This window comes from Asterias rubens, chromosome 22 (assembly GCF_902459465.1).
Source record: "Asterias rubens chromosome 22, eAstRub1.3, whole genome shotgun sequence".
Taxonomy (NCBI): domain Eukaryota; kingdom Metazoa; phylum Echinodermata; class Asteroidea; order Forcipulatida; family Asteriidae; genus Asterias; species Asterias rubens.
The window spans coordinates 8,165,520-8,192,758 of NC_047083.1; the positions used below are offsets into that span (position 1 = coordinate 8,165,520).

General features: G+C 38.4%; 1 protein-coding gene and 2 long non-coding RNA genes across 6 annotated transcripts in view; 1 reads left to right on the forward strand and 2 right to left on the reverse strand.

The window, feature by feature from the left end:
- Positions 1-11,004: 11,004 nt before the first annotated feature.
- On the forward strand, positions 11,005-15,570 carry LOC117305361. Its single transcript, XR_004520670.1, has 3 exons — positions 11,005-11,751; positions 13,592-13,688; positions 14,095-15,570. It is a non-coding gene; the product is annotated as an uncharacterized LOC117305361 (long non-coding RNA).
- Positions 15,144-19,584, reverse strand: LOC117305362. Its single transcript, XR_004520671.1, has 3 exons — positions 19,500-19,584; positions 17,815-17,929; positions 15,144-15,222 (listed from the first exon to the last, which is right to left on the reverse strand). It is a non-coding gene; the product is annotated as an uncharacterized LOC117305362 (long non-coding RNA).
- Positions 19,585-22,457: 2,873 nt separating this feature from the next.
- LOC117305013 (AP-2 complex subunit alpha-2-like) overlaps positions 22,458-27,239 on the reverse strand; it is a 35,567-nt gene continuing 30,785 nt past the window's right edge. For all 4 annotated transcript variants that reach the window (XM_033789698.1, XM_033789696.1, XM_033789697.1 and 1 more), the window contains 4 exons: positions 26,794-26,910; positions 26,463-26,532; positions 25,255-25,389; positions 22,458-24,519 (listed from right to left, as the gene is read on the reverse strand). In XM_033789698.1, the coding sequence (XP_033645589.1) occupies positions 24,442-24,519; positions 25,255-25,389; positions 26,463-26,532; positions 26,794-26,910 (400 nt within the window). In that variant the 3' untranslated portion in view covers positions 22,458-24,441. The remainder of the gene's footprint in view (positions 24,520-25,254; positions 25,390-26,462; positions 26,533-26,793; positions 26,911-27,239) is intronic.

The following is a 27,239-nucleotide window of genomic DNA, read 5'->3' on the forward strand; positions in this document are numbered from 1 at the left end:
GACCCATTGATCTTTGACACATACCAAAGGTTACCAGTGCCTTTATTTTTGGCACTCAACTAAATTATTATGAACTCAGTTTTTGTTTACGAAGTACTGATATTGTCATTTTTATGTTGTAGTTGTACCATTGTTTTAGTTATCTAATAATTAAAGCCATTGGACACTTTCGGTAAACAGTGTTGTCCAAACGCCCACACTTCGTGTATCACAACTTATAATTATATAAAGTTACAAACCTGTGAAAATTTAGGCTCAATCGGTCATCGGAGCTGTGAGAAATAACGGGAAAACCCACCCTTGTTTCCGCACGTTTCGCCGTGTCATGACATGTGTTTAAAATAAATCCGTAATTCTCGATATCGAGAATTGATAATTGTTTTAATGTTTTCTCAAAAAGTAAAGCATTTCATGGAATAATATTTCAAGAGAAGTCTTTCACCATTACCTTCTGCAAACCCTGCAAAGTTATTTGTAAATCTGTGAACTGTTATTTTGTTTTCTGTTCCGAAGGTTAGTGTCCAATGGCTTTAAGTAGTTTGATAATCATCACTTATGTTCTAATTCTCTTCGTGAATGGGTATAATGACTTTAATGTGCTGTATATATAGCTATTGTAAATCAAAGATTATTTACCATACAGATTTATGTTTATTAGATAATTCAACATTGTTTTAAAACTAGCAGTATTATTCAATGGGATTTCCTGCAGGCAATATGCTACACTGATGTAGTATGACATAATCTGTGTCATAAACTCAATAATATGTTGATTAGTCGACTGAACAAGTGTCAATGGTCGGTGTGGTAGGAGATTCTGTCCCTCCAATGACGAACTGTGTACAAATTGCTTCTGATAGCGCCCTCTTTTGAACCATTTCCCTCCAGCCAATATTAATTTCCCATAACTATGGGGAACACAGAATCTCCAGCGGACACAATCTCCTGGGACACCGTGACCTTCGTATTCGTATCTAAAGTTCTATGACACTATTCTTGAAGTTCTATGCAATAGTTTTCCGCCATTTTTTTTGTAAGGTCGTACAACGCCGGTGACGCGGTTTCAACTTTCCGCTGTGTTCAGTTTTCCGAATGACCAAATACGGTTGCATTACGTCATGCGATGCCTGCGCACAGCAAGCGAAAGTAGTCCATTTTTAGTGCCGTATTGATTCATCCGTTACCCTCCGGTAGCTGTCATGGCGGCGTCCACGAGTCGAGTACAACTAGCGGCAAACGCGTGGATCGTATGAGTTGTTTTTTATGCAAGCAGAGTTGTACCCATGAATACATGTAAAGATGGGGCAAGAGATTATATGACTACACATAAAATAATCGTATTATTATAAATCTGCCAGACAAAGTGATTTATCTTAATGATGTAATTTATTTTTAATTTAATAATCATGAAAAAAGGGAAAAATTAAACTGATATTCTACAAAAAATAATACAGAAAGTATTTATTTCGTTGTAAGATCTACCGTGTGTTTAGCTGTATTTGTTGTGTAGGCTTGTTTGTTGCTGTTTTTGTCTTACTGTTAGGCCTACTACCTCCCCCCCTCCCCCCCCCCCCCCCCCAGGGGACGTGAGTGACCAGCGGGCGGAGGCGGGAGGGCCCAGGGAAAACTCCTCTTTCTGAGGAAGAGTTTTGTAATGTGGCACTTCAATTCCTGACTCGAGGTGAGACCATTCTATTAACACGTTATTAACACATCATTCACACGTTCCCTATCGGAGGATTACTTCAAAAAAGGGAAAGAAAGCCCCTAGTAGGGCTCAACTATATGCAAAGGTGACCATCTTGAAAAACATGTAAAACAAAAATTAATGGAAAAATAATAGCAAAAAGACAAGGGGCTCCCTCATTTCAAAGGTTTGCATGTAATTTCTTTACGAAATCAATAGTAGAGTGGTGAGCCATTATGGCAGTTTTCCCAGCCCTCGGTTGGTAAACCCCGTTGCAATAGCAAGGTCTATTATGTTATGGCGGCCATTTTAGTGACCATCAGGAAAATTAAAATGTAAATAATAACAAAAAAACAAAGGCCAGTTCCACACAACATTATTTCGCGATAAACTTGATCTCCATCTCGGGGCGCATTCAAAATGCACCACTATGAAAAGTCTTCTTCAATTGAAACACATTATTATAATTTGAAATACCCAACCTTTAAAATTGATGATGAATTCATAGGTTTTTGCATTTTTTGTTCAAAAGCATGGATATTTTTTTACAGTTAGAATTGTGGTTTTAATTTCTGACAGGTCATCTGAAAACTTTCGCCAATAATAATTTTAATAGCGCCCTCATTTGAGATTTTGTCACAATAGTATGGTCCCTAGGCTCAACTATTCTTTTACCACAAGTACGAATGGGCACCAGACTACAGCTTAGAAAATTGACGTCTGCAACGAAATAATGTTGTTTGTTGATGTGCGTTGCCGTTGTTTGGATGGTTTTATCAATCCATTTGTTGTTATCCACCGTCTGCGAATGCGAAAGTCACCATGGGAATTCACATCAAATCACAGAGAACATGCAGCCGGATAGTGAGTGCAAATTGATGGCAACTGGGCATTATGAGGGGCCCTCTTATTGAGTAAGTTTTGTTTGAACATTTTGCATTCAATTGAACATGTTGAACTTGAATGAACGGACGGACGTACGTACTGTCAAAATGTATGTGTTTTTATGTCGCATCGCAGGGTCAATCGAACGTTCTTCTTGACTTATTTAAACCCCTTAAAATGTTCTTCCTTATCATGCTTGTGGTCTAAATTTCCGCATACATTTCCACTATGACACTTATGAGTCATAACAGTACATTTGTGTGTTGCCTTTACAACTGGACTCAAGGTGCCGGTGTGGACGGACTCCAGTCCAGGATTGACTTTGTTTGTGCCCCCCCCCCCCGGAGATCGTCTCCCCCCCCCCCCCCTAGACGACTCACTCACGACTTAATAGTCATCGTCACAATTTTGTGCAAATTTTGCCTGCCTAAAGCGTGCCTAAACAGTGATCATAATAGTCCATAGACGAGTGCCCTCTTTTGAATCAACTTAACTTCCTCCCGACACATGACATATAGGCCCTACGATAAACACACACCAGCTTGTGAAAGTTGTATACGCATGCCACCGTCCCTGTACCTCTTCCATAAAGTTTATCGGTATACAGAACCGCATTGCATTATGGGTAGGCAGATAGGGCGTTTGATACTGCGGTGTACCTTGTCATGCCTCTCTTGATATTCTGCTGTTCGCGATTTGAATGAACGGACGGACGTACTGTCAAAACTCAAAATGTATGTCGCATCGCAGATGCGATAAACCTTATATAAGGTTTATCGCAAAGGTTTATCGCGAATAGCAAAATGACAAGAGAGAGCACTGTTGAACCCACAGAGAGATAAAGACCATGCGTGCGCATGTCGTGTGTACACCCATTGCGCATTGCGGTTCTGAACCGCGATAAACCTTTGTCCCTATTGTTAATTTATTCTTTTTTGCAACAGCTCCCATTGGTTTTGTACACGTTTTCCAATTGTGGACCTTTCCCGAACCAGGGACTCTTTTGTCCTCTTGTTAAAGGTCCCCGGTTTGAATTTGTGTACTCATATAAAATCCCAAGCAAAATAATTACTCCAGCAGCACTGCTTAACTGGTGAACCCTACATACTTGTTCGTGTAGCCAACTCTGAATCCTTATTTGTGTAGCAAACTCTGAAAAGTGCCGACACAAGTGGGGCAATGCTAAACTGAACATGCGCCGTTACTGTTTGGAGGCATAATGTACATTCATGATGATGAGGAACACTGCCATTGACCATTAATTTTTAGACTTTATTTCCCTTTATAAAACTTTGGATACCACGAATCCTGATTCAAGGAACCAGGTCAGTCTCACTTGTGGCACAATAGTCTTATAACTTAAATGTTTATGACTTAATCAAGTTTATAATGTTATTGTGTTTAAAGGGGTTGCTATGACCTTCAACATGATCAAGGAGAGCATCTACGAACAGATCCATCCAGAGCTTATCTGACCTGTAATGCTTCGGAGAGACTAAGACTGAGAGAGTACAATGGACTCACCAAACCTAAACTTGTGAAAGATGGACCTGGTAAGCTTGAGATCATTTTTATAGGCCTGGAAGTGGAATAACACAAAGGCCACAGATGCCACCCACTGTTTAGCCTGGTCTTAGCCTTGGTATAAATGGAACCCATGTCTTCTTTTTTTCCGGTGCCAAACTATTGAATTAGGCCAAACAAAATCATGTTAATTTCTAAATACATGCCATCTCAAATTAGGGTGGGTAGAATTTTTTTTGGGTGATTTTATTTTGTGTGTAATCAGTGATTCGGTCAAAAACAATAAGTTTAAATCATTGTTTCGATGAAGTATCGCATTGCCATTCCTAATCGAGACGATCTTGCAGGAAACGAATTGAGAGCTATTTCTAAACCTAGAAAGTCACTTTCCCATCCGCAAGAAACCAAACTCAAATCAAAAGAAAAACGGACACAACAAAATGTACAATGCATTTAACAATCAATCTCAGCAGTTGTTTGGGGCTGTATTATGCAAGAGGTAGCACGCTCGTCCCCACAATGTTTAGTCCACGTTCAAGAGTCTGATGATCAGGTACTGTTGGGAACAAGGTAGTCACCCTCATGTGTATTAATGGATGCTTATTTGAACAACTAGAATGGGCAGGATTTAATTAATTATGCTCACCAATATAGAAAAGTCTGTCATGTGCAGTAGACACTTCAAATGTGTGTTTCAAGTTATAGGCTCAGATTTTTACCCCACCATAGGTGCAATGTATACAGTAGAAGGTTGGGTCCACTGATTCATAAAGAAAGTTAGAATGGGGTAATCACAACAGTAACGTTTCACACTGTGAGATGTCAATGTTAGATGACTTTGAAAAGTAATTTTTGTATGAATTTGAAAGGTCATGAGATTTGAATCCTGCCTGTGACTAAAACGCAGTACTTAAGATATGGCACACTCGGTGTTTACACATATCAGTCAATACGCGTTTAAATGGTTTAAATAAACCAAGTATTGACTGCTGAAGGTCATGCTTGAGCCACACCTGTGAAATAGCTCTTTTATCGTGCATGGTGACGATCCAGTTTAATGAAAATGATCACTATTTTTGTTATAATATTTAAGGACAAATAAAAAGTTAAGGGTAATGAGGAGTTCAAGATGTAAATCTTGGGTAGGTTGGATAACCATAAACAGAACATTTATTTTGTTTGGCCTTGGTGTAATTATAAGAAACGTGGTTACCTCTTTGTTTGGCCCAACTGTGAAAATGTCGCCCACCAACCTACCTACAATTTTTCAGTGTTTTCGAATCATGACTATCTTTATTGCGCCAAAAAAAATATATATAAAAAATGTTGCCCACCTGTTAACTTGCCTGTTTTTTTTTCAATGTAATGGTTAACTGTTTTTCAACATTGACTATTCCGAATAGCCCCTAAGTAGCTTATTTCTTCTTCAAGTTCATGTCAGAAATGTTTTATTGTAAATTTAACCGAACATTATTAATGCTGATAGTTTGCAGCCCCTACCCCAATGTGGAGTCAAAGTTTGTATTTTTCTTACCATTTCAGGGTCTACTGCCGTGCAGAGAAAATCTCCACTAGGAAAATTCTACGATGGTGGTTGCCAAGCAATCTTCGACCCAGGAACCTCTGTTTTGGCCAACAGTCGACGAGGAATAGATTTCTAATCTTGATGGGAGCTGCACCTCTTGTCAATCTCGTCAAAGTAAAGGTAAGTTCAATGGAGACTTTCAGGACACTAGGTAGATTTAGACAAGAGTGCTACTTACCGGAGCACTAGAACTTGACAGGCACTGGACACTTTTGGTAATTACTCATAGTAATTGGGGGGGGGGGCGAATGAGTTTTTTTTGGGGGCGGGTTTTTTTTTTTTTTTTTAAGGGCACGTTTTGTCTTTTTTAGGGGGAGACTTTTTTTTGTCAGTTTTGTTATTTTAGGGGTCACACCTTTTTTCTTTAAGAGTGGGAATTTTTCTTTGAGGGGGGGGGGGGGCGGACATATACATTATTTTTGTTTCGTTCTTATTTTTGGGGCGACTTTTTTTCCTTTTTTAATTTTTTTTATTTTAGGGGGCAGTTTGTATTTTAAATTTGAATTATGGGTTCTGTTTGAGGGGGGCATTATTAAAAAGAAATTCGTTTTTTGGGGACCTTTTCTTAGAGGTGGGGGGGCGGATGTTTTTCTTTTGTTTTATGTTTTTTTTGCGTGTTTTTATTTTGGGGCAGAATTGTTTTCCTTTTTTTTACATTTTTTATTTTAAGGGGCAGAATGTTTGTTTTGTCGGTTTTGTTTTAGAGGGCAGCCTTTTTTCATTTAATTTTTTTAGGGGCATTTCAAGAACTGTTTCTTTGGGGTGGCGGATGTTATTTTTCCCTGTTTTTTCTTCTTTACTTTTTTTTGGGGGGCAGACCTTTTTTTTTGGGGGGGGGGTGGGCAGATTGTATTTTTCATTTTAAAAAGTATTGAGGGCGTTTTGGGGAACTTTTTCTTTGAGGGGGTGGGGGCATTTTTTTCCCTTTTTCTTTATCTTCTGGGGGGATTTTTTTTAGGGGATGGATTTTTTTTCCCTTTTTTTAATTTCTAATTTTTTTAGGGGGTTGACCTTTTTTTGGGGGGGGCAGATTGTGTTTTAAATTTGTTTGTGGATTAGGGGTTGTTTGGGGGACTTACTCTTTGGGGGGGTGTTTTTTTAATGTTTTTTTCTTTTTTTCGGGCAGACTTCTTTTAAAATTTTTATTTTTTGTTTTAGGGGGCAGATTGTATTTTAAATTTGATTGTGGGTTCTGTTTGAGGGGGGCATTAAAAAATTAGGGGCATTTTGGGGGGCTTTCTTATGGGGGCTGGATGTTTTTCTTTTGTTTTATGTTGTTTGGTGCTTTTATTTGGGGCGGAATTTTTTCCCCTTTTTTTCACATTTTTTGTTTTAGGGGGCAGAAGATTATTTGTGGGTTTTGTTTAAGGGGCAGCCTTTATTCATTTAATTTTGTTATAGGGGCATTTCATTTCAGGATATCTTGGGGGGGGGGGTGGATGTTTTTTTTTTGGGGGGGGCGGACCTAAGAAACCAAGAAACTATTAAATTTAGTTGGTGAGATTTGATCAATTTGTTTGATTACCCATACTGGCTCTGAAAAGAGCTGTTTTGTACTTTGACCCTCTTGGGTTAACTTCTGGAGTATAACTGATGTAAATGATCTTCTCCTCGTCTTGCATTTTAGGAAACCGAGAGGGGAGACAGACACTTTGCGTGAGTGGATTCATCAGAATGGACTTCCCTAAACCCCTGGGTGCTCTTTGGATCCTCGGTGACATCTTCATTGGTAAATACTACTCCAAGTTTGATTGAGTGGACAACCATCAAGGTTTCGTTGATGCTGTCAAGGGTGTGGAAATCAAGGCTGAGTAAGAAACCTACTTTGTAAATTGGAAGGAATATTATTACTTAGGGTGTAAGAAAAAACTATTATAGGTTGGCCAAACAAAAATATAATCATGTTTCCTAGTACACTGACTAATTACAAGGGTTTTATGGCACTGCAGGCTTTACCCATTCAAACAGTGCTGGTAGGAAATATTATGCAAAAATAAAATTTAATTGTCATTTGTTGATTATTGCAACTGGTTGCAAAAACTAAATGAACTCAGATGGACCATCAGTAAATCTGACATTTTTCCAAAAAATATTTTGGCAAATAATATATGGAGACAAGACAAACAGTTATTTGTTTGACCTTTTTTATTTACGGGGAAAAACTATTTTTTTGCCACTTTAAAATTACCTAACAAATTATTCTGGAACTGCTGTAATCGCCTTGTTTTCAGTGTAACAGGATACTTTACCCATGACTATCATTTTGTTTGGCCAAATAAAATGAAGAAAAACAAAACAGTGCCCACCTGTGTACTTCCCTGATTTTTTCATTGTAAAATTGTCCACCTGTTATGAAGAACAAGTTTTTGTTGGTATTGGGCCAATTATTCAAATAATGTAAAATTGGAAAAATCCCTTTTTGTGTTGGGCCAAAATATGAAGAAAAGGAAACTATTTTGCCCATCCACCTACCCATTACTTTATATAAGGAAAACATGACTTTCTTTTTGATTGGCCAAACTTTGATAACAATTCTAGAAGACATTGCCAACTGGTGTACCTTTCCTTTTTCAAGTGGAAACATGACTATATTTTTGTTTGGCCATAACTACCTTACCTACCAATGTTTCATCAGTGGGAAAACATAACTTAATTTTTGTTTGGCCTAAGTATAACAACAAATGTTGCCCTCCTGTTACCTACATTCAGTGTGATAAGAAACATGATTATATCTCTGTTGAAGGCATTGGACACTATTGGTAGTTATCAAACACTAGTCTTCACAGTTGGTGTATCTCAACATATATGTATAAAATAACAAACCTGTGAAAATTTGAGCACCATCGGTCATAGAACTTGCGAGATTATAATGAAAGAAAATAACCCCCCCTTGTCACACGAAGTTGTGTGCATTTAGATGGTCGATTTCGAGACCTCAAGTTCTAAACTGAGGTCTCGAAATCAAAATCGTGGATTATTACTTCTTTCTCGAAAAACTATGGCACTTAAGAGGCAGCCGTTTCTCACAATGTTTTATACTAACAACCTCTCCCCATTACTCGCCACCAATAAAAGGTTTTATGCTAATTATTTTTTTTGAGTTATTACCAATAGTGTCCACTGCCTTTAAGCTCAACTGAAAATAAATAAAATAAAAAACAACCTTGTCAGTGTAAAAATAAACATGGTTATTTTTTTGTTTGGCGAAAAACATGATGCCCACCAAAAATCTTTCCTATTTTTTTAATCACTCAAACTTACAACAAAAGAAAGGCAAAAGATGTTGCCCATATTTGCACTACATTTTCTTTTGTTTTTAGTGTGATGGGAAATGTAACTCTATTTTTGTTGAGCCCAACTAGACAAAAGATGTTGCCCACCTGTTTCCCAAGTTAAGTGTGAAAGGAAACTTTGTGATATTTTTGTTTGGCCAAACTGTGAACAAACTGTTCATTTTCGATTTTCTTTTTCTTTTTGGGGCACTATTGAAAAAAAAAAACCTTGCCTACATTTTGAATCCCTTTTGTTCACATTGCTGGGAAACAAGATTATATTTCACTCGACACTTTAAAAATCAAACATTTATTTTAGTGTACATGTAACAGGAAGCAAAACTATCGTTTTGTTTAGCTCGAGTGTGACCACTATATATTTGTTGAAATTTTAACAGGATTTAAACTGAATGATGGGCATAACTTGACTCTAAAACAAATTATGTTAAAAACTTTGTTTATCTTAAAGGCACTGGACATTATTGGTAATTACTCAAAATAATTGTTAGCATAGAAGCTGACTTGGATATGAGCAGTGGAGAGCTGTTGATAGTATGAAACATTGTGAGGACCGGCTCCCTCAAGAGTATTGTAGTTTTTGAGAAAGAAGTAATTTCTCAGCAAAATATTTGAATTGCTTTCGGGACCTCACACGTGAGTTCTCGAAAACAAGCATCCGAAGAAAGCACACAACTTCATGTGACAAGGGTTATTTTATGCATATGTTGAGATACACCAAGTGAGAAGACTGGTCTTTGACAATTACCAATAGTGTCCAGTGCCTTTAAAGGTATGATACAGGATTACAGGATAAACAAGATCGTCTTTTAAATTTAGTTTGAAAACACTGATTTTTAAGAAACATGTCTGAAAAATATATGGAAAGGTCTGCATAGCTGATTTTGGTTGTTAGCTCTAAAATTAAGTAACATTTTTTACATGCTGAAAATAATGCTTATTTTTAGAAACTAAAATTCTAGAATAAAAACTTCTGTAATGTTGGCATTAGAAATCTGAGTATTTAAGTACTTGTAATTTGAAGGCAGGACACTCTATCGAGAGGATAGATATATTGGCAACAATCTATCTAAATTTACAGTATTTTTATTTCTTTCCCTTTGATTGTGTGTTTTCATCATCTCTGGCCTCAATACAGCCATCCTTGTTTAATAGATTGTCCTACTGTACTACTTTATTTGTGAATTTTATCTCTTAATTTATTTGAGTGTTATTTTGAAAAATAATTTGTATTAAAATGTGTCTACTATTATTATTAATCTATATTATTATTATTATTATTATTATTATTATTTATATAAAATTATGTTCCAATAAAAAATGTGGGAGTATGAATTTAAAAAGAAATTGTGCCATGTGTTCTTTCTTCGTCTTTATTTTTAAGTTGAATTTCAAAATGGTGGGTTAAAATATTTGGGCTTAATTATAGAAGCTCTGAAAGGGTAAACTTTATTTACACTAAATTGGACTCCTTAAAATAACTGATTGGTAAAAACGTGTTTTTTTTCTCATAGAAAAGAGCAACAAGTTTTTTTATTACACACTGGACAATTTTGACCAACAGAGGGGGCTAATTAATTTATTTTTGACCAACAGAGGGGGCTATTTAATTATTTATTCCCGTAATAATACTACGCAATAGTGGTTGTGTAATATTCATCACTCCAAAAAATGTATGATCTGTACAGTCATCGTTGTGGCCTAGTGGATAAGGTTACAGTTTCGCGAGGACAAGATGAGAGGTTCGAGCCCCGGCACGGACCATGAGGTAAGCGAAATAAAGAAATAACCCACGTTTCTTCCACAGGAACATGTACAGGTCTTGACGCACGGAGAGGAGACGCAGCAGCAGGAGGCAACACGGAGGCGGCACCACGAGGAGGGGACGACACCGGGACCAGAGAGAGAGGGGGAGGCGGCACCGGGGAGAGAGGGGAAGGGGGAGGCAAGATTTTTTCAATAAAATTAAATTTTTGGGAAAAAAAAAAAAAAAAAATCACCGTTAATTTTTTTTTAACGGTGATTTGAAATTTTAAAATCGCCTGAAACGCATGCTCGTTAATTTTGGTGAAAAAAGTTGTTAGAAAAGTTTTTTTTACCAAAAACTTACATTTTTTACGCATTTTTGGTAAATCATTTTCTTAAAATCGCTTGAAACGTACGCTCGTTAATTTTGGTGCAAATCGGTGAAAAAAAAAAAAAATTCTAAGTGCAAAAGTCATGAAAATCGAAAAAGAATTACGATTTTACATCACTAAAACGTCCCCAAAATACTTCTAAACACCTTCACACTGCTTACACCGTTGTATTACATCAATCCAAACATTTCCTCTTCAAAATTCATCCAAAGTGTACAACTTAACTCAAAAAACGGCCTTTAAATGCAACTTAATTGGCTTTAACAATGTGTATAGGCCTACGACGGTTCAACTTACAATAACAATACAGTACACCTAACGCATTTTCGTACATCATTTCCAACTCTTGTACCTTTTTTTACCAATCCTAAGACAATTAAATCAGTTTACATACATTGTGATTCAAAAATAACTCATTTTCAACGAAAAAACTCTGAAAACGAACACTTATTCACGTATTATTTTCCCAGTAAATATTAAAGGAAAAAATAGTCAGACACCCATCACTACCTGTATTACCACTTCTTAGAGACTGGGAACTAGACATAGACGGTTGCCATATGTAAACAACATGTCCTGAGCATTTGAGTACAAAGTACACGATCTTTGAGCATCTAAAACTCTACCAAAGGATCTCTAACTGTGAGTAATTTACAAGATTCATAACAATATTAAGTAGCCAAGTTGTTTACAACGTTTGTGGAGTAACCAGAGACTGGGGAGGGAGGGGGAGGGGTAGCAAGTGGGGGCAAAGACATCATTTTACAGTTACACCATCTTGGGGCAAAGACATCATTTTACACGATCTTTGAGCATATATAACTCTACCAAAGGACTTCTAACTGTGAGTAATTTACAAGATTCATAACAATATTGAGTAGCCAAGTTGTTACAACGTTTGTGGTGTGGGCAGGGAGGGAGGCCCGGGGGTGGCAAGTGGGGGACAAATACATCATACACGATCTTTGAGCATCTAAAACTCTAACAAGTTGTTTGGGGGAGGGAGGGGGGGCCTAGTGGCAAGTGGGGCAAAGACATCATTTCAGAGAATGAAGTTTCATTTGAACTTGTCATTAAAAACGCAGTAGTGATGAGTGCAGTAGTCTCTCGCAAAGCAGATTGCAAGATGGTTACGCGAGAGCTGATTATCTATCACCGCAACAGACATTTTAACGACAATTGTCCCCAAGTTTGTCTCATGTTTGGGATTGTTTGAGGGCCCCCTCTGGTTACGCCACAAACTATGACAAACTAATCGCACCTTTTCATCTCTACATGTACACGTATGATGTAGGCAAACACACAAAAATGAAAGGGCACTCTAAGTTTTTAAATGGTTACCCTAAAGCGTTCATATCCAACACTCAGTGATGCTCAAACTGTGCCAACATTCAGTATTTTCCTGTTAGGTTTTTGCGGAGCTTTAGGTGTGAGACAATTCCTAAATATTGTGCTGTGATTCAATAGGTGCGATCGTTTAGCTTCCCTGGGTCGATCCCAGTTTGTCCCCGGTGAGTTCAAATAGCTTTAACATCATTCCATTGAACATCTATTATCTATCGTGGCGGTACCCGCTGCCAAAACATAGGATTCAAACTGCCTCTAGCTACCAGGCAACATCAGTAGTCTAGTTGGTAAGACACTGCTCTAGAATTGCAAGGGTCGTGGGTTTGAATCCCACCCGAGTAACATGCGTGTGATATTTTTTCGCAGGACTCGGGAAAGTACTGAGTATACAGTGCTAACACACATCGGTGTATGGGCGAGTGATGGTTTGTTTAGCTCTCGTCAGCAGGGGCTCATCCGAGTGAGCACCACAGGGTCGACAAAGGGAAACTAATCGAACACACCCATTATGCAGCCAATCAGACCAGGAATATTGGAGCGAACCCTGTCTCTTTTCAATAATGTGCTGAGTTCTTTTGAATGCATTACACAACACACAGAACCAAGGGCTTAATGTCCCCCATCCAAAGGATGAATCAAAATCAACAAGTGCCTTGACCGGGACTCGAACCCACCGTTTGTGAATAGAAACATCAACGATGTATCAACATCAACAACAAAACTGATTCGTTTTGAATATGAAAGTTCACGGGTATTAAGTTTCAGATAGTTAATTCCCTCTGAAATAAATCATTGGCTTGCTTGTGTGTTGATTGCCGCAATCAATATAAGCTTGATATGTTTCTGGGTCATTCAAATTCAAAGTTGGATGTTTGTGTGTTGACTGATTTCTCAAAACAATGAAGTTGGAATTGTCACAAGTAAAACTCTGATCCAATAACAAGGTTGTTCTGTAAAGAACCAGTGGTGTTACAACAACTTGACATTGGTGATCAATTAGTTTAAAAGTTTAAATACAAATTTTTACCAATACATTCTCTGCTTTATAAATGTTACAGAATAGGCAATGTGTATAAGGATCGTGCTTACTGGTGATCAAAAACACTAATTGTCTTATAATTTGAAATAATTTCAGGTTGAAACAAGAACTGGCACCCAAAGCAAACATTTTGAGGGAGACCGCTAATAACAAAGGGCTGGATGACTCGGTTGTGTGCCGGCATAATTTATCCGTAAGTACTTTTGCTCTAGTCAGTTTGTCTTGTTGTTCAACAACAAATTATTTACAGTTTATTTACACTGCCAGTTTCCCTTGTGGTTAACACTTGATAAAATCTAAAATCAAATTTTAATACCAACAACTGATACTATTGTTCGTCACTTTCAACTTTTTCTTTCAAGAAGTGCCGTTGAAGTGAAAGTGTGAATGGTAAAAAATCTTAGACTTGAAAATAATTTTTTGACATTTTAAACGATTGAGCTGGGTTGGTGTGTAAATCTAGACAAACTTGATGTGGTCTTTGACAAAGCTACACCACACACCCATACCTGTCTGTGAGCCACTTTTGAAAGCATCACATAGATTAATTATTGTATACTACACTATACTAATTAATTGTTTTCCCAATTATTTTACAGATGTGTGCTGGCAGAAGGACTTCAGGAGAAGTACTCCAGGCAGAAACTCCTCAGCAATTATCTTGAATTGGCACCGCTATGAAAAAGCTGAGCTGGAGAGTTCAATCAACCCCCAAATTTATTGGTCTTTGTAGGAAAGTTACACTCGCCAAGAGGATCGGTTAAGACACAATACTTGAGTATGAGTAATTCCAGCAACACTTTGTATTGCAGCTTAGCATTAGTACAAGAAATATGGAAATGGCAATTTGTTTTGTGCTTTCTGCTCATAAGTTGGTTGTTGTACGCTTTGCCAGCAATGGCACAAGTTACTTTAAATATTCTTCTGCCAGCACCAATTAATATGTACCTTACATCAACAGTCTACATTAAAAGACTGATTAATAGTAAAGGTCTGTTTACAAAATGTAAGACTTCAACAAATTTACCTCATTGCTTTTTTGCACACTTTATTTGTATTTTAAAACATTTTCAGAGGAAGTGTGTTTGAGTCTAAAGCACAATATTGTAGGGCACCCGGGACTAGCAGAGAACATGGCCGGGGATGGATCGGGGTGATAGTCCAAGCCACGCCCCGCTACTGCCTTGCCGAGCAGGGGGACTTATTTGTTGTACGACCCTGGCTTTCCCCTGGGGCCTGGACTACAATAGGTGCAAACGATCCATATCCCACAGGGCAATTTATAGCCAACCACTTTCAGACAATACCCAAGAAGAAAAGTACATTTCCATCTGAGGTTTTACATGTAGGGTTTGGTGTTCAAAACCATGTTTGAAAAAAAGTACTTTGATATCAAAGTGTTTTGTTTGTGTGCACTGCAGCATTTGACGACTCAAAGTTGCCGACAAATTTACTTGTATGTCAAGGCCATTTAAGTATCTTGATGATGAAGCCCTGTCAAAGTGTGTATTTGTAAACAGACCTTTTCACAATTCATAAACAAAACAAAAAAAGCCTACCTTAATATCCTAGTATTGAACAGTTTACAGAGTTGAAGTACGAGAAGCTTGTAGTAGAGAGATGATGACGTGTTTGAAGTCATGATGAATCTGCAATCTAAGTGTTCTCATCAAAGCCCTGGTGCATCTCCTGTGAGGAAACTGCTGCTCTTCATCATCTTAATGAACCTGTACACAGGAATAAAAGAATAACAAATTGTATGAATTATAAGAGCCAATGATCAAATTTGACAGTCTGTATCTAAATTTAACCTTTATGTTCAAACAAATAGTGTCTATTTATTATACTGTTTTTAATCTGTATAGGCTACAATGTTATAACAATTTCATATCCCAATAGAAACCAGCTAAATTTAAACCAATAGTCTCTGAAGTAGAATCGTTCACAAGTTTAGCCAACTAATGTCTATTAAAGTAAATGGTTTACTTCAGTACCTTTTAAGTTTGTTTTATGAAAGTGTTTGCTCTTGTGACAGCACTTTTGATTATTAAAGTAAATAAAAAAACTAAAATGGAATTGAGCAGAAACCTTTGAGTTGTTAACTTGTTTCACAACATTATTTAATAAGTGGGAAATGTAGGTTGGTAATAAAATCAGGGAACATCTTTGGGGCGGTTCAAGAAAGAAAGAAAGAAAAGGGGGAGGTTGGGATGGAAGTACAAGGCTAATAAAAGAAGGGGTATATCTTGGGGGCGGTTCAAGATGGATGGAAAAGGGGAGGTTGGAAGGGGGTACATCTTGGGGGTGGTTCTAGATGAACAGAAAAGAGGGGGTTAAGATGGAGTACAAGGCTAATAGTAGAAGGGGTATATCTTGGGGGCGGTTCAAGATAAAACGAAGGGAAGTTGGAAGAGGGTACATCTTAGGGGCGGTTCAAGATGAACGGAAAGGGGAGTTGGAAGGGGGTACATCTTGGGGGTGCGGTTCAAGATGGACAGAAAAGAGGGGGTTGGGATGGATTGTATAAGGCCAATAGTAGAAGGGGTATATCTTGGGGCGGTTCAAGATGGACAGAATGGGGGGTTGGAAGGGGTACAACTTAGGGCGGTTCAAGATGGACAGAAAAGAGGGGGTTGGGATGGATTGTATAGGCTAATAGTAGAAGGGGTATATATCGGGGGGCGGTTCAAGATGGAAAGAAAGGGGGGTTGGAAGGGGGTACATCTTGTGGCGGATCAAGATGGACAGAAAAGAGGGGGTTGGGATGGATTGTATAGGCTAATAGTAGAAGGGGTATATCTTGGGGGCGGTTCAAGGTGGAAAGAAAGGGGGGTTGGAAGGGGTAAATCTTGGGGGTGGTTTAAGATGAACAGAAAAGAGGGGATTGGGATGGATGTATTTTAAGGCGGCAACAATAAACAAACCTTAGTGAGGAAAATAAATTTTGAGATAATAGCCTGGGTGTCTTAAAAAATGTGTCAGGCGGCTATTTTGAAAAAAAAGTAGAAAGGCCCTCCTTCCTTTTTTCAAAAACGCAGGAGGATAAACATGTTTTCTTATAAAAAGCGGGAGGTTGGGATGGAAGTACAAGGCTATAATAGTAGAAGAGGGTTTATTTTGGTGGCGGTTCAAGAATGACAGAAAAAGGGGAGGTTGGGATGGAAGTACAAGGCTTATAGTAGAAGGGGTATATTATTGGGTGCAGTTCAAGATGGAAAGAAAAGTGGGAGGTTGGGACGGAATTGTACAAAGCTACTAGTAGAAGGGGTATATCTTGGGGGCAGTTCAAGATGAAAAGAAAAGGGGGAGGTTAGGATGGAAATATGCTATTATAGTAGAAGGGGTATCTTGGGGGCGGTTCAAGATGGAAAGAAAAGGGTAGGTTGAGATGGAAATACAAGGCTAATAGTAGAAGGGGTATCTTGGGGGCGGTTCAAGATGGAAAGAGAAGGGGAGGTTGGGATGGAAGTACAAGGCTAATAGTAGAAGGGGTATATATGGGGGGGGGGGGGGCGGTTCAAGATGGAAAGAAAAGGGGGAAGGTTGGCAAGATTGTACAAGGCTAATTAATAGAAGAAGGGTAGATCTTGGGGAAGTTCGAGATTGAAAGAAAGGGGGAGGTTTGGGAGGATTGTACAAGGCATAAATAGAAGGGGATACATTTTGGGGGGCAGTTCAAGATGGAAAGAAAATGTGGAAGGTTCTGATGGAACAACAAGGCTAATAGTAGAGCTGTAACTTTTGGGGGCGGTTAAAAAAAAACCGGGCGATTGGGATGAAAGTACAAGGCTATCAGTATATAGGGGTATATCTTGGGGGTGTTTCACGAACACAGAAAAGGGGGAGGTTGAAATGGATTGAACAAGACTCATAGAAGGGGTATATCTTGGGGGCGGTTCAAGATGGAAAGAAAAGGGGGGCGTTGGGATGGAACTACAAGGCTAATATGGTAGAGAGGGTATATCTTGGGGGCCGTTCAAGATGGACAGAAAAGGGAGGAGGTTGGGATGGAAGTAAAAAAAGTAAGGCTAATAGTAGAAGGGGGTATATCTTGGGGGCGGTTCAAGATTGACAGAAAGGGGCGGTTCTAGATGGACAGAAAGGGGTGAGGTTGGGATGGAAGTACAAGGCTAATAATAGTACAAGGGGTAAATCAAGATTGACAGAAATCTGTGGGCGTGTTTGAGGTTTAGACTAGTAGAATGGAGGAGTAACAAGTTCAGGAACTTTGAGGGGCAACGTGACTTGGAAAAGCTCGGTCAACACACTGTGAACAAAACTGATCACAAGAAAAGTAAGCGAAATAAGTTGTAACTTACCAGTATTTGCAGTAATGAGTGCACAGTTGAAAATCTGTTGATGGTCTGTGATGGCTTAAATCGTGTTGTTCAGTCTCTTCCAGAATTGTACACAGTGACGTTACTTCAAGGGTTCCTAGAGAGGGGAAAAAAAATGTTTTGAGATCTTACATGTTATTATTATTAAGGACACAAACTGTTTACATGGTTAAACGGAATGCTTAGTAAAAATATAAGAATCCATCAAATCATAATCTTCTCTTATTTTAAAGGCAGTGGACACTATTGGTAATTACTCAATATAATTATTGGCATAAAACCTTTCTTGGTGACGAGTAATGGGGAGAGGTTGATGGTATAAAACGTTGAGAGAAACAGCTCCCTCTGAAGTGCCATAGTTTTCGAGAAAGAAGTAATTTTCCACAAATTTGATTTCGGGACCTCACATTTAAAACTTGAGGTCTCGAAATCAACCATCTAAACGCACACAACTTTGTGTTATTTTTTCTTTCATTATCATCTCGCAACTTCAATGACCGATTGAGCTCAAATTTTCACAGGTTTGTTATTTTATGCATGTGTTGAGGTATACCAACTGTGAAGGCTAGGCTTTGACAATTACCAATAGTGTCCACTGCCTTTAAACAACTTTTCATTCCACCGTGATTGAACTGATAAGATCCGTTTATAAGCAAAGTGCCCGGGCTGCTATAAGTATTGACCATATTGTTTCACTTGCTATTAATTGTTACTGTTTTCAGATTCGGATATTATTGTTTGTTTGTTTAGATATTTCCTTCAAGGGAACGCGGCAAACTCCCGCAGAACCAACATTAAAAGGGGGCAAGGGGGCCCAACCAGATATGGCCAGGATTGTAGTCCTAAGTTAGGGCGAGTAACTCGCCCTAACTCGAGATAAGACTATAGTCTTTAACTCTTTGTGAAATCCAGCCAGGCAGCTTGACCCTTGCACTATGATGTCAAGAATGTATCAAACTCATTGTGCCATCATGAGGTAAACTAAGACTTTCATTTGTCATTGACGGAGAGCTGTTGGTTGTGCGTGTTGCGTACACAAAAGTACGTACTAAGAGTCAACACCTAGAAAGCTAACTGCTTGTCCAAAATGTGGACACTATAGCTAGGGGTGTACACTTCCAACATAATTGGAAAGTGTGAGTGTGACCCAAGTGTCAAATGAAATCACTTACGACTCAGTCAACATCAACAACATCACAAACTGTCCTCAGTTTATGAATAAACAAGTTTTAATAAATGTTGTGATCAGTTTACAATTACAAAACTTTCAATAGAATAAAGTTTTACTACTGACCACGCTGTATAACTTGCTATTAATTTATTTCATGTATCTTCCGCCATGGTATTGGTATTGGTATGATCGTTACTGATGGTCCCTAGGTTTGGGGCTAAGCTTTGACTTTGCTATCACAATTGCGACTGTCCCGGCCGTCCATTATGTCCGTAGAGATTTAAAACTTAAAGAAATACTAGTGCAACAGTAGCAATGTACACGAAATCAAATGCCAACCAACGTGTGCAAACTAATTCACCAATTAAGTCTTAGCTTTTAAACCACTAAAAAGGGGTGCTACCTGTGCCCCACGGCATCTAGATACACACCAAGATTCTACCAGCTATTTCCAGATGAACTAACCATTACACTAAACAAACAAATCGTTACTTACCGATGTTTTGTGATGAAAACATTTTGATTTTAACAACCATCGTGAGCAGACGACATTTATACGAAGACAATGCATTGCACATGCGCAACTTCCGGGAACACAGCGCCCTCTCTCGAGTAAAAACAATAATTATGTGATTTTTGAACACAGCGCCCTCAAGGTCGAAAAAAGTTGGCATAAATTGAAGATAGCGCCCTCTGCGTTCAATAAATTATTTCAGGTTTTGGAGATAATTTAAAAAGAAATGTTTGTACGCCCACAGAAATTATGCATTTTTAGAGTATTTTTATGACTAAATTTTGTTTAAAAAAACACATAATATTCAAAGACTTATGTTTCTAGTTTTGTTCATATTTCGATGAATTTTGACCACCACCCGCCCCCCTAAAACTCAAGGGTTAACCCTAGACCTATTTTTCCAAATTCATGACAAAGTTTTAAAATATTGTTGATGTGTTTAAAGGCAGTGGACACTATTGGTAATTGTCAAAGACTAGCCTTCACAGTTGGTGTATTTCAACGTATGCATAAAATAACAAACCTGTGAAAATTTGAGCTCAATCGGTCATCGAAGTTGCGAGATAATAATGAAAGAAAAAATAACCCTTGTCACACAAAGTTGTGTGCGTTAAGATGGTTGATTTCGAGACCTCAAGTTCTAAACTTGAGGTCTCGAAATCAAATTCGTGGAAAATTACTTCTTTCTCGAAAACTATGGCACTTCAGAGGGAGCTGTTTCTCACAATGTTTTATACCACCAACCTCTCCCCATTACTGGTCACCAAGAAATGTTTTATGCTAATAATTATTTTGAGTAATTACCAATAGTGTCCACTGCCTTTAATTCAAAATGCAAGGCTTCCAATCCACTGCATTTTACTACACATTAAAGGGGATTCAGGTGGGAACAAACCAAAACACAATGATCACAAACCACAAAAAAATTAAAAAACGCTACAATTGGATGGATTCTGAGGCAGACTTTATGACTTTTAATCATATTTTTGTGAAATAATATTTATAATAAACCTCCATTGAAATTGCTAAAATACATTTGTGGTTATTTGTTTTGTCTCTGGCTGTTACAGACCCTATTCCAAATCCACAGTAATAACAATAAAAATCAAAATAGGAAAAAAATAATACATTATTATAAACATTTTTATTATTAATTTCCCTTAAAATTAAAGAACATACCTTATTTGTTTCTAATTTCACTGTAACTTTGGGGGTAGGTCGTATAACACTAAAATCAGTACACCAGGTTACCAATAATAGATCCACGCAAATATATTTCACAATCATATCACTTTTAGAGAGCTGTTGAGCACAGAATTCGATTAGCGCTTTTCTATCGGGAACCAGTTACAAGTAATATACAAGACATGGCACTTTCACCGGTAACCATTTCTGCTAGGTAAACTTTTCCACACTTAGCAAATTTCTGTGTTTAAAAGCTCTATACATAGTTTGTCCTATTAATATTTTGGTTTTCAGGATTCATAATTTGTGGAAATGAAACAAAGACAATGTGAAAATGAAAGACATAGAGTTATTCAAGTTACGAAGCTTTGGGCAGTTATGAATAATTATTCCTACAGCATATGAACCCCCCCTCCCCCCTGTGCTTGCTTTTGGTTAAGGACATCACATTAGAACGTTTCAGTTAGTTCATGAAATGCAAGACTTAGATTCATGATAATAATAATAAGTTACTTTTATAAAGCGCTTTTCATACCCGAAGGGCATCTAAAAGCGCTGCAACATTATTACCCCTTGTCACTGGGCCATTTAATTCTAAACCATCTCAGCTTCCTACAGCCTGTGCAACAAATATGCCCTACTCGGCTTAATCACTCACAAGAACCATCTCTGACCTCGCAGGCACCCATTTACCCCTGGGTGGAGAGAAGTAATTAAAGTTAAGTGTCTTGTTCAGGTTCAGGGACACAAGTGTCATGACCGGGATTCGCACCCACACTCTGCTGAACAGAAACATCGAAGTTGCGAGATAATAATGAAAGAAAAAACACCCTTGTCACCGGAAGTTGTGTGCTTTCAGATGCTTGATTTCAAGACCTCTAATTCTAAATCTGAGATTTCGAAATCAAATTCTGGAAAACTTTGGTACTTCAGAGGGAGCCGTTTCTCACAATGTTTTATGCCATCAACCTCTCCCCATTACTTGTCACCAACAAAGGTTTTATGTTGATAAATATCTTGAGTAATTACCAAATAGTGTCCACTGCCTTTAAGTTTTTAACATCTCCTATGACTAGTCCTTACTCTTTGTAAGATCGACCCCAGTTTTAAGACCTTATCCTCCGAAAGAAAGCCTCCGCAAGGGGATAATGGCAACAAGTAATTCTGAAAAGAAATATTTCTTGAAAACATTTAGGTTATGAAAAGGTATACCCTTAATTACTCGCAGTAACATTTCCTTCCCCAAGAAACTTATTGCCGAATACAAATACAAACTAAACTTATTTTGTTTTCATTGTTAAATCTAAAAACAATGGTCCAGTCATCAGGTTAACACATTCATAATATTATTTATAATTTTAATAAATTTGAATCTTTAACATTCGGTTCGTTTTAATACTTTTTACAAATATAATTTGTTAATAATAAATGGGTAGCATACTAAACAAGCTTCATAATATATAGTACATGTAATTGTATTCCTTATTTACGAACCTACCGTAATACAACTATAACAAAAACACAAACCATTATATATTTTTTTTCGTCACAGATAACATTTCTTTTCAAATTTTGGGTCGGGTAACCGGTGTGGGAGGAGATTATTCTGTTCCCCGGAGATTCGGTCTCCCCATACGGCAAACTGTGTTCAAACTTGTTCCGATAGCGCCCTCTTTTGAATCATACTCCCCCCAGCCCATGAAAAGTTTGAAAAGGTAACCTTAGCCAGCCCCACCCCACCCCACCCCACCCCACCCCACCCCACAATTTCATTGACAACTCTTCAGCAAAGAATTTTAAATATACTTAAAGGGTAGTGGTTTCCTCCTCTTTTTTGTAACAGCTCAGCGAGTTTGACCGACCATTTGAACCATTAGCCTCCATTGGGTGTTTATGCTTGCATAGAGCAAGTTCGAGTGAGGCACTATAGTCGACTATAGTCGACCATTGGTTGATTTTGCCTGGTACCCAGGATGTATTGAATGCATAGGTAACCATGGAACATTGACCAGTGGTTGACAAATGGTCGCCACCCGATCTTGCTCATAGCTGTGCACAGACCTAGCAGTGTGCAAAGGCTGACACAGGGCATGTGATCATTCAAACCAGCGTGGGTGATATTGAATGGTCAGACAGTAGGAGGGTTGACTGTGAACAGTTCAGTTGCGTTCACACCATAACAACACATTGCGGGGTGGCTTGTCTGACATCCCAAGACTGGGGACAATATTGCATGGTCAACCAGTAGGAGGGTTGACTGTGCACTGTGTAGACACAATCATCCCATCTTGCAGGGCTGGCATAGTTAAGCCATCATTCAAAATCACAGGGGATGATATTGAGTGTTCAAACAGTAGGAGGGTTGACTATGCACTATATAGATGCATTCAACACATGACAGGCTCGCTGGCACACTATGCAGTATGGCATAGTTAGGCCATCATTCAAAACCACAGGGGATGATATTAAGTGGTCACACAGTAGGAGGGTTAATGTTGTTGTACAAGTCAGCTGTGATGCTCCTAAATGTTGTATTGTACATACATGGCACAGTGATTGAATCTCTGTCTAAAGCCGACAACGAGGGCGTGCAAAGCAGACACAGACGACGATTGAGATCTACCGTTCTACACTATTAGATGGGAACCGGTCAAAACAATAAACATGACATCACACTTAGACTGGTATCCTGCTTAAAAACAAATTTTCCCTGTCAAGCAAAAATGTGTGCTTTACCAAAATATCGCTAAGCAAAAAGTTTGCAGGGAACCAGTCAACCAACACTACACATCACATGAAGTTTTAGCTGGTAAGCTGACCCTGCTAAAAAGCAAGAGTTTTGTGTGGTAAAATGAAATAATGGGAGCCGGCCATTAACAATATACATCACATGATACTTAGCTGGTGAGCTGTTATTTTTTCTGTAAGTTAAATTTTATAACTTTATGTCCTTTTTGAACAAAGTAATAAGGAGATAATAAGGGGGAAAATATTACATAGAAAATGAGATACAAAGAAATAATGTTGTTGGGCTTCAACCCAAAGTATTAATTACTGCACCACTCTTTGTTCCGACGCAAACAATTCCAGACAAAAACAAGCTCAAAATGCTGACCTTTTTTTTAATGCAATACTTTTATGAAAGCATCTCTTTTTTTTTCTGGTACAAAACTAACATCTGCACAGACTTAAAAATATTCCAACTAGATACACATACAAAGGGCTGCTTCAAACCGGTTTGTACCAGTTCAAACTGGATTACATAACAGGTACAGACTCGTTTGAACCAGTACCTGCTGGTTTAGGATGGGTGTACAGGCAGTTTGTTGAGTAAGTATTTCTACCGGCTGAAGCTGGTTACACTGTGCAGACTGGTCTGAACCAGTTTAATCTAGTTTACAATATCAAGTGCTAACCGGTCTGACCCACTTGCAGCTGGATTAACTCAAGTTAAAGATTGGTTTGTTAGTATGAACCAGTTTCAGCTACAAACTAGTCTGGACCAGTGTATGCCGGTTCCGGTTTTATTAAATACAGGTAGACAGGTCCGAATTAGTAAATGTACACACCGCTTTTAGCTGGATTAAATACAGGTACAAACTGGTCACAACCAGTGTAATCCGGTTTACACTGGCTTAAACAGGGGTTCAGACAAGCCTGAAGAAGCATTATGTCAGTTGTAGATAGATTACATACAGGTTCAAGCTGGACAGGACCGGATCTAACTGGTTTCAGCTGCTCAAAACTGGGTGGATAACAGTTTCCCCAATTCCTTTGAAACGGCCTCTTTACTTGTGCGTAACGTCAACCGGTACATCTGAAAAAAAGTAGAAACAAAATTGTACATCAAGACAAAAAATCCCATGAGCAAATAAGCAGTGATCTCCTTAACAGTGGTCCGCTGGCCAAATGCCGGTTAAAACACCCGTGGACCAGTCAGAATTCTCTCCACGTAGTCCGGCTGGCTAGTACAGTGTTGAAAATCGCCCCTATTTCGTTCGTAATATGGACTATTAAAAAAGCTGACGGACTACATGTAGCTAGTAAAATGGCGAGCTAACTGGGGTGGATTTAACAAAGAGTTAGGACAATCTCGGACACATTTGGAACATCCCTCTCCACCATGCAAACTTTCAAATCCTTCTCATGTTCATCGTGTTGACAGCAAACCTTACTAGATTGTATCTCCACGATGCAAAATTTAACTACCTACCTAAAGGAACATGGCCATCTAATATCTAAATAAATTTTGCACCACTCTTATAGGAAAACATTTTGTACGCTTGTCTTAAAATAATCACTAAGATAAATAATACGTACTACATGTATGACAGTTGATTTGGGTAGACAGCCTAAATCACTTAAGTGAAGCCCTCACCTTGCAGTGGCCGTCAGGCCTCGTGAGTTAAGCCTAGTTTATACTTCTTGCGAAAGGGAATGCGATACAAATTTTGACGCCACAAACTCGCAAGCAGCAGAAACAGGGCTTTGAGGTCAAAATTCGCTACGCACTCTCCAAAAAAAAATCTATATAACAAATCTTGGAACTTACCAGAGCAGCCTTGTTGGGCTCTAAACGAAGCAACACCCCAATCTGGGCGTTCTTAGAGTGAACGATACCAGCGCAGACAAAGTTATCAGGGTTTGGATCAACACCTTCAAGAAGGCCTATCCCAAATCCAATCAACTGATAAGAGTAAAACAAGAAAGAAATATTAAAATTTACAATAATTATAAATATTTTCAATTTTATTAACTTGAGATTCAAGTCGTCAGTTGCACCATGGAGTAAAAAATAATAAAAAATAAAAAATGGTTGACCACTTAATAAATAATGTTGCTTAACTATTATCTGCTAAGCAAAAACTGAGCATGATATCGGTCATGTGTATGTGGAATTGTGTTTTGGCCATAACCTCATTATGATAAGCAAAATTGTTTTGTGCTTAGTACGATTTGCACTTATGCAGCTCTATGAAATTATAAATTGTGCTTGCAGAGCGAGTGGCTCGGTCATACTGATGGGGTTAAGCGTGACAAGGCCGGCCATTATCCCCCAGGGGGCAATCCAGGGTGCAACCCTGAGGCATAGAGTAATGTTCAATTCATATCGAAAGTATAAGTCTTCTCTATGATGCTTGTTCAAATGTAAACAGTTAACATGTAAAAAACTCTGCACAAACTTTGATCTTGTTAAAGAGCCAATAAAGGATGATCTCAATATGTCAACTATTACCTTTTTATGGCCAAATAGACATTGCAGATACCGGTTAATAACCATTTTACTCTAAAAATTTGCATTTAGTAATAAATATCTAGAGTCTAAAATGCACGCGGCCGCGCGGCTTTTTCAGCCGAGAGTCAAAAACGGCTTATCTATAATAATGACCCCAGACGCCAGTGACGAATTTCCCCTATTGGTTTTGAACACACTTCTCCAGCTTTGGCATTTCCACACCAAATAGCCGCCACTGATGTCACGATACCATTGTCGCACGGGTTTGTTTGACCCTACGTTTTTCAGAAGTTTGGCTTGGAGCATTCTGGAGAAAACCCATTTTTACCATGTTTTAACATGAGGTAAGAGACTCGTTATATTTTGTATGTTTCCTAGACGGACCCCAGCTATTAGAAAACTGCAATATCTATATATTTGAGATCATCCTTTATTGGCTGTTTAAAATGTTGGTCTTGTAAAATTACTCATAGATCGAGGTTGTCTGACTTAAATGTGCTTCCAATCAGACTGTTAAAACTCACTTTGGTTTTGTTTGCATCTCTGTCCATCGAGAAGTTAGCCTTGAAAATGCTCTGGTCCTCGTGTGTAGAACTGAAACAAAAACAGACAAACTTGCGATAATAGAAGAGGTTCGCCCCAGTGTTCCTGGCCGTGGCTGCTGTATGCGCCTTAGCACCTTGGTTAAACCCTTACAAGGTGCTACATAATTGGGTCTCAGATTTCATAACTTCAATTACCCACCTTTCTGAAAAATTGTACATACAAAGTGCCTGGAGTACCTTGTTGGTAGATATGTGCACTATGTAAGACTTCATTATTTATTTTGTTTGTTATTTTTTATTATAAACTTACGCATTGAGCTGATTCCAACGGCTGAAGAAATCTGCCGATGACATATTGGTCGGTTGGAAAAACTTGGACAGCATGACTGGGACCTTGAGGTTGATGTACTGCATGACACCCCCAGAGCTGAACGATCAAAACAAATGAAGAAAAATGAAAATCGGTAAAGGCAAACAATAAACGACATTGGAAACTGTAGCGCCTCACTCGAACTTTCTCCTACGTAGATGTTAAAGCCATTGGACCCTTTCGATAAACAGTATTGTCCAAGGCCCACACTTTGTGTACCACAACTTCTATAGCAAATAACAAACCTGTGAAAATTTAGGCTCAAATGGTCATCGGTGTCGGGTGAAAACAAAGGAAAAACCCACCCTTGTTTCCGCGCGTTTCGCCGTGTCATGACATGTGTTTAAAATAAATCCGTCATTCTCGTTAACGAGAATTTATATTGT